Source organism: Micropterus salmoides, unplaced genomic scaffold (genome assembly GCF_014851395.1).
Source record: "Micropterus salmoides isolate LMB-PRFRI ecotype aquatic unplaced genomic scaffold, ASM1485139v1 Ms_hic_scaffold_16, whole genome shotgun sequence".
NCBI lineage: Eukaryota > Metazoa > Chordata > Actinopteri > Centrarchiformes > Centrarchidae > Micropterus > Micropterus salmoides.
The window spans coordinates 3,916,498-3,925,217 of NW_024040707.1; the positions used below are offsets into that span (position 1 = coordinate 3,916,498).

At 40.7% G+C, this 8,720-nt stretch overlaps 1 protein-coding gene across 3 annotated transcripts in view; it reads left to right on the top strand.

Annotated features, from left to right (window-relative positions):
* LOC119905023 (neural cell adhesion molecule L1.1-like) overlaps nt 1-5,865 on the top strand; it is a 69,690-nt gene extending 63,825 nt beyond the window's left edge. For all 3 annotated transcript variants that reach the window (XM_038721703.1, XM_038721704.1, XM_038721705.1), the window contains one exon: nt 1,428-5,865. In XM_038721703.1, coding sequence (XP_038577631.1) covers nt 1,428-1,686 — 259 coding nt within the window. In that variant the 3' untranslated portion in view covers nt 1,687-5,865. The remainder of the gene's footprint in view (nt 1-1,427) is intronic.
* Nucleotides 5,866-8,720: the final 2,855 nt, after the last annotated feature.

The following is an 8,720-nucleotide window of genomic DNA, read 5'->3' on the forward strand; positions in this document are numbered from 1 at the left end:
TGTTAAGCTACCATAAATTAAAACTCAACACTTACTTCTGAATTTTACTTGCAGCCTTCATTTAATAGATATACTTTTAATGTAAAAAATCCAACAGGAAGTCCTGGGTTTTGTTGACAGTTTAACATTGATCAGGAGTATGACAAAGAAGAGCTGGAATTAACCGGAGTAGGAAACATTTTCTCTGTTAAAAAAGACAAACCCAGAGCAGCAGAGTGACGAGAATTCCACGACTTCGTTGTTGTACTGATGAAATTAGTATCATATTATTATTAAGTTATATTATTATATTTATACTAAATTAAGTATGTGGGCTGTTGTAGTAAGGTAGGGGAGACCGGGGATTGTTGTAACACTTTTGACATTTCTTTCTGTATCTTGGAGCTCTTTTAAACCAGTATGTTTAAAATCTGAAACTAGTAACATTTGTGCTATTAAACGGTGTGGCTGTCATCTCTGCAACACAGACAGAAAATGTCTCAAACACAAGGAGTTAAACGTTACAATGCACCCCATAGTCTGGGTTAGTTGTAAATACACTGTGGTGAAATGTAATGTATGCAATAAGGAATATGAGAATAAACTGATTTGTAAAGGTTTCAAGATTCAACAGTTAAATTATAATTTTATTTTTACAGTAACAGTGACATAGTAGTGAATATAATAATACAATTTAACAAACTGTGCAAATCTGCACCAGCTGAATATTAGTGTGAGTTTGTGCTTGTTTGTCTTGCACCGTCACAGTGGTGATCGACATATGGCACTCCAGGAGCGCACATGTGCTCATGGGCCCCCAGAGAAGCCTACAGGTCTGACACTAACATTTGAACATAATAATAAAACAATTCATCATTACTGTGTGTGTCAGACTCATCCAGAAATTCAAAGAAAACATATAAATAGAACAAAATATAATCTTGGTGTAGGTTGTAACATTTACACTGCTGTAACTATTTTAGACTCTTGTAGCCATGACCTAGCTTACCTTTCAGCTAAAACTTTGCATAAAGGATATCTACATAGACACAAAAAAAACATGATGTTCGATGAGTTTAACTACAAAGCTGAAAAAAAAAAAATGAAGCAAAATGTTTTTTTATCTCAAAATAATTTTTGACCTTATAAAATTGGCTGTGCTGCCACAGTTTGCTACTTTTTCCCATGCAGAATAAGGACTAAACTGAGCATGTGCAGAGTGAATCAGGTGATTCGTAACTTGTTTCTGATTGGAGAAACCTGGATGTGTTACAACTGACCTGGGTTACAACCACCCCCGGTCTCCCTTACAAGTCTCCTTCCGTGTGCTTCTATCAGGGACCGGCCCTTTAGGTCCTTGCTCGCCATGGCCTATTATTTGAATTCCAGCTTTTATATGAGAGTTTACAGTAATTACTGACGGTGTTTCTCCCTCTGTTGTCTTTCAGTGATCCAGATGAGAAGCGCTCAGACAGCCAGCCGTCCCTGTGCCCGGAAAGTAAGCTGGGCAGTGACGACTCTCTGGCTGAATACGGGGACAGCGTGGACATCCAGTTCAACGAGGACGGCTCTTTCATCGGCCAGTACAGCGGCCGGGGGCCCGTTCCCCACGGCAACGAGAGCTCTGGTCCCGCCTCCCCCGTTAACGCAGTCCCGCCCCCCCCCATCGCTCCATCCATGTCGAGCATCCTGAACCGGCCCACCTAGACGCACACATTACAAAAACACACACATATACACTGCCTGCCTGCAACAAAACACAAAGGGACAGACCACTCCTGACTCCACTGCCTGTGATCTTATTGTGCAAGAATACACACATACATACATACATATACACTGTCTCAATACATTCCACAGGTTTATGCAGTGAAGATGTTTACAGGATGTCTTGCCTTTTCTACTACAAGTTTACACACACACACGCACACACAAACAAACACACACCTACAAGCAAACACATACAACCAGATAGCCCTTCACTCTTCTATAAGAAAGAAAGACAGAGGGAGGTGGAGCCAGCTGCACCAGCTGTTTGTAAATTCAATATTAGCCAAGAAAGTCTTTACTAAGTCAGAATGTATGCATCACTAAATTAAAACAGGTTGCACCACACAAACCTGTCGTAACGTGGAGAGAAGACGTTGCTAAATATTCACATCTTGTAACTCCCGGATGTTACGGCTGAGTAGCTGATAACCAGCTGAACAATTTGCCTGCTACAAGAATAAAAAACACATACAAAAGTTTATTTAACTTTATGATGGATCTCTGGCTGAAACATGATGCAGTGGGAGACTTCCTTGTTTCCATTTGTGAATGCTTTCTGATTGGACAGTGCCATAGCGTTTTACTTAGTGCCTGATTGACACATTAATAAGTGTTATACTAGCTCAGTTTGAAACTAACCAGTGGTTATCTGTGAGGGTTCTTAGTCATCCAGGTCAAAGTTACCCAAGGAAAGTTAAAATCAGGGGCAAGTGGTTCGAGAATCTTTAACCAAGTCCAGTTGCCCTTGATTTCAACCTTCCTCGGATAACCAGTAGTTACTAAGAGCTTATGAAAGACTTAGCGTGTCTGAAATAGTGACAGATTTACAAACAGCTGGTGCAACCCGGTCCAGGTGAGGAAGATGATGGCTGATGTAATGAAGAGTGAGGCAAAAATAAAGAGGGGAAAAAGTCATTTCATCCTGTACAAACATACCATCTCTTTCTGTTCCTTCATTAATACATTTCATATCATATATCAATGTCAAATTCCTTTTTTATATAAACATCATCATTTTTAGTTTTAGTTTTTTTTTACTTTTTGTGCATTATTGTCAAACATCACCACTATGTGTCTTTGTTTATGCTCTTTGCGAGCTATTTATTTGTGTTTGCGTGCATGCGTCTGGGAATGATTTAGCTATTTATGATGTGTGCGCGGACGTCAGAGTGGCTCCCAAACCTGAGATGCATGCCCCTCCCTGAGGCATTTAAAAACCCTTCCGTTGATATTTAGCATATGAGTTTACAGACTGACTGTTCGTGTGTGCTTGTTCACGCTCTCCGTCCCTGCCCTGTAACCTGCAGCGATGGGAGATCTGTTGCCTTAAGAGAGTCCAGTTGGGCCTCCTCTCCTCTCTCTTTCTGTCCATCCATCTGCCAATCATCCATTTCTTCCTTTTCCATCATCCTCCTGTTTGCTCAGCAGGTGATATGCAGGACCAGGATGTTACGGTGGCCCTGAGAGCTCATAGTGCCGCAAACACATGCAAAGAGAGAACACAACAGAAATGATTTCAATTCATGTCATGGACACAAGCAAACATATTCAGATATTATGTAATATTGTATGAACTAGTAGGCTAGTAATCAACAAAAGGCTAACGTTGCATCCACAGCAAATATCTGCAATAATACCTGAATGTGCAATCAGAATGTGAAAACTAATAACCAACAAAATCAAACAAACCCTGTCAACAAAAAGTGTGTCCCAGGTGTGCTTAACACTTTCGGGTGTCCCCTGGAAGCAGTTCATTTGTAACTAATTCACACTGACTTCTGTGCGACTTGCAGCATATTTCTGCATTTTTCCCCTAAATGCTGCACACTTGTCATGAAATTGTTGAAGCTGTTTTCTCTGTATGTTGCAGTGCATTGAGCTTTCTGGGCTACCGTAGATTACAAAACAGAAAGACACTCCTGTGCACGCACACACACACACACACACACACACACACACACACACACACACACACACACACACACACACACACACACCATGCATACACTTGTATACTGATGCATGCATAAAATGGAGGCCTCTGGAAACCACATGGAGGTCCGGTCCTCTGTAGCAAAACCATATGGGACAGGAGAGAGGGAGGATGGAGGAAGAGGAGGACAGAAAAATATGAGGAGGAGGAGTTGACAGAAATAGAGAATCTGATGTATCATTCTCTGAATGTAAATAGAACCTTGAGATTGTCATTTTTTTTATTTCCATTGCTTCTTTTATAAGATGATCAAATTGTAATTGTTTTTTTTTTTAAACGATCTGTTGCTGTGTTTGATTTTGTACTGCGGCGCTCCTTGCTGACCTGCCTTTATATCATGCCACATTCCCACCCCTTCCCCCACCCTCCATCAGCTCCTCTTAGCTTTTCCTCTTGTGTAGCCCAGACACATTTAGAGAAGACTAGAATCATAGCGAGAACAACCACCCCTCCCTTCATCGAGTTTCTTTATAGCGTTTAGCGATGCAGCAGATTATATTGATTATTAAGAAGTCATGTCATAAATGTCAACATTTATAGACCCGGCCAAGGCAGTGCTGTTTAATGGTCATGGGCGAGATGCAGTCGTGGATGGACCCGTACTGGAAATCAATCTTAATCCTTATAGGGTTTCTTTTTGTGGCTACACTGTGCCAGACAAACTCAGTCTGACATTATGTGAAGCAGGATTACCAACCAAGGACGTCCCATGTGTTTGGACCCAGAGCTGAAGTTTGTTTTCAATGTTTGGGGAGCAGAGAGGGACTGTAGGGATGAGCCTGAGGAGTCATTTCACACATCTTGAGCATTATTGTCAGCAAATCTGAAAAAAACCCAAAGCTAACAATGTTGCTGTCTGACTTTCCTGTCTGTGGTTCTCAGCCTCAAGCTCAGTGGTTCCTACTGGAGGCCTAAATATTAAAAGATCCCCTCCACACATGTTTTAAGACATAAAAATACTCTGCTTTGAATAATAATTTGTGTCTGATGTGGTTTTTCCACAACACGTTTAATCAACAATTAGCAAAACACGTTTTTTTTTTACTTGAGGGCGTCACAAATATATAGTTTCATTTTTTTAAAGGCTCAGTAATTTTCTAAAACCGCTGCACACTGTAGTTTCTAACAAATGTAACTTACACATGAGGTAATGTTGCATTTGTTGGGGACTATTTTCGGCAGCGGATGAATCTGCTCTCCAGTGAGTATTTGGGGCAGCAGGATCGTGTATGTGGGACTGAGTCAGAATAAACTACAGTGTGTGTGTTCATGTTGATGAAGGAACATGTGACCCAGTGCAGCAGTGAGGCTCACAGATATACTTGTTATTAGGTACATTGACTTTGTGTCCTCAGAACAACATTCTGTTTTCATGTGAAAACAACTTGCGCCCTCATGAGCGTTTCAGTGTGGTTTTAGTCTGTCCACAGTGAACCACCAATAGAAAACCAGTTAAATCTCGTCTTCTTCATCCTCTTTTCAGCCGGCAGACAACAAAACGGCATCACAGCCAACATCTGGTGAGGAGTGGGACAGACAGACATAAATCGGTGTTTTATAACTGCAACGGCATCTGGAAAAATCACTATGAATCCAGGTTCATGACAACAACTTCTTCAGTTCTTCCTAATTTTACTGCCACGCAACCCCCGACCTTCACTGGGCAGGTCACATCATCATTTTGCAAAAGCTGTGTTTTCTCCTCACATGCTGAAACGCACCAAGTCGACGTTTTAAGATTTATACACTCTGGAAACGGCTGAACCGGAGAGAAAAGGTTTACAGATTTAGCCAGCTTAGTGTGGGCGCACTCTTAGCGCGTCTGATGTCGGAACATGAATTAGCAGGATGTTTACGGGATGTTTACCTTTACTTGCCTTGTTTTGTGTTGGAATCAGCCCGTCAAACAAAAAGACACAGGACTATTGAAAAAACTGGCCTGCTTCATTAATCTCTCAGTGTAATAATCCGCCATCCAACCTCAGCATGTCGCCCTGTTAAATGTCTCCCAGGTCTGACTGTACAGCCCTGTCTGTCTGTCTGTCTGTCTCTGTTGCAGCCTTCTTTTATACATATAAACACCTTTGGGGGGGGGGGGATTAAAACAGAAAAAACATTTTAGGTATAATAATTATAATACTGCTTATAACAACAACATCAGTGCTATTATTGTTACGATGACGCGGTCAGTATTGTCATCAGTAGCGATATGATCAGTATCACAGGATCTAGCAGGGACATGATTCTACTGGGGATGGGAGTGGGGCTGCTGGGGTTTGTATGTTTGTGTGAAGTGGGGTTCAACACTCAAACACACACACACGAAGGTGGTGGGGAGGGGGGGGGGTGTACTGCAATATTGAGGGTTGCTGATGTTGTACCTGCTTGTTGCATTGTGCGCTGTACTGTAGCTGACAAACTAACCCCAGACTGTCAACTAATAAATAAACATGGACTACGCATATCCTGAACAGACCTGAGCCGGTGCTTCGTCTCTTCTGTGTGTGTGTTCTTGTACGTGAGTCTTTATGAGGACCAGCGTTGGTTTTCGATTTTGTTCATTCTTTTGTTTTTTGTTTTTTTTACGTCAGCACACAGACTTAAAGATCTTGGACTGCCGTTTGTCTGAAGGCTTTGACAGCAAACTGTACCTTTCTTCAACAAAGTGTCCAAGAGACAAACAATAAAACCATCTCAAAACTTAATAGGGATCTAAAACAAATGTCTCTCTCTAAAATGAACTAAATGTAAGTCACTTAATGCAACAGAAAGTGACAGAAACCTGAGTGTACCAGAGGAGGAATGGGAGAATGTATGTGAGCTACAATAAAAAAATGTAGCTTTATGGAGAGAGTTTTGTTCATTACTCCGGTTCAAAAGACTCATTTTATAAAATCCTCCAGTTGTTGGAGAGGAGAGTGTGGGTGTTTTGACCTTATTAGATTCTTACTACAGATGCATCAATGTCAGGGAAGCATTTTACTGTTGTAGCAGCTCGAGGTGGAGCTAGTTTTAACTGCTTCGTTCAGTACAGTTCAAAACCCAAACAAAAGGCTGTGAGATAATTACAGTTTTTTTCAGTTGCTACATGCATTGGTCACTCATAACACACAGACCTAAAAAACACTTACAACAGGGAGCATTATACATAAATGAAGAACATTTATCTCTGAAGTTGGAATGATTTTTCACATATTTCATTTAATTTATTGACTTTACTAAACTACGTGTAAAAAGAATGAAACAGAAATGCACTTGTGAAAAACAAAAAGTTGAAACACAAATTCCTAAAATGTCAGTGCTGCAATGCAGTTTTTCTCAGTGATTTACACAATAACACTTGAGACACAATGACCACAACCTGCAAATCATGTACCAACCCTCTGAACCAATTCTGCTGAAATACAAGCACATTTCCTGCTTTACACTCAGACTGCAGTTCTAAACCACACTTTGTTGAAAACGCACAGTTCCCTATGCACCATAGACGTGAACATACATTTTACTGTAAATATTCTACTAAGAATTTTCTGTTTTTAATGTGTTTTTGGGCACATTGTGTTGGCGAAAAGTTGAAAAATGTGCTGCAAACATATAGTGTTGTGCAGCTGGTGGGAGTGTGAATGAGAAAATGGTTCATGAATGTTGGAGAAAGTGGTCACTGAATGCATTTTGTATGAAAGCAATGAAAAATGATTTACCACATGCACTTTTGTTTCTCTGACTGTGTGAAGACTTTTGACAACGTGACTTCAGTTTTGACTGATGCATGTTAGCAACTGTGAAAAAACTGTAATGGGAGGAATGAAGAAAAAACAAAAGTCTGTTACATAATTCTTTTTCATTAATATGTACCTTTTTCATGAAATGAAAGTTTTGCCCATTAAGGCCTTAAAATGAAACTGTGAGAAGTCTCAAAGGGAAATCTCTTTGGGGGGAACTGCTAAAAACCAAACTCAGAGCCTAAAATCTCTGCTTTAATCTTTGACAATGTGCTGTATTCGACAATGTTATTATGTCTTTGAAGATTCTCAGTCATCCAGGTCATAATTATTAAGGTTAAATGCAAGCGCCGCTGAACTGATTGAAGATACTTCAAGATGTTTCGCCTCTCATCTGAGGTTCTTCTTCAGTTGTGACTGTCAAGGAATCCCAGCTATTTAACCTCTGTGGGAATGTTAAACTCAAGATCACGCTCAGAAAGATACTGGTCCACCTGAAAGACCGCACACCCAAACACCAGAAATGCAATCTAGTGTACACAGAAGGACTAACACTTCAGGTCAAGACGTAGCAGTTTACCTACATTTGAAGGATAAAGGCACTCTCTTTCGATGATAACCATGTACATATTTTGAACAGGGAGGACAGGTGGTCCGAAAGAGGGGTGAAAGAGGCTATTTCCACCAGAATAGAGAGACCATCCAGAGGAGGAGGGCTAAGACACCAATTACCTCTCACCTTCAATGCCGCCCCCTAATCTCTTCCCAGGAGAGATAATAAACACTCACATTTGGTCTCGTGACAATGTCAATGACAGTCATTCAGACTTGGCCCTCATGTGACTCCAACGACCACAACGACTGTCGTTCCAACAGCCAGGAGCACTAACAAACCAAGTGGTATTCATTACCTTGATAATGACCCCCCTGGAGGTTGAATGGCTGGGATTCAATGCCCGTCAACGGAAAACGTCTTCAAGTATCTTCAACCGGTCCAGTTTCCCTTGATTTTAACCGTCCTTGAATTTTATGCTAAACATTTATCCTAAAAGCAACAACAATGCAGTGGAGTAAAGAGTACAATATTTCATTCTGAAAGTAACTCTAACCGCCTCTTCTAAATTATTTTATCACATTGTTTCACAACTCAATCTGGGGTCGGCAATTTCTTTTAGAAGCATATTTTGTCATGTTGGTTGAAATTCTCTTTACATCCTGACAGCTTTCAATAAATCAAATGCTCAACAAAAAATGAA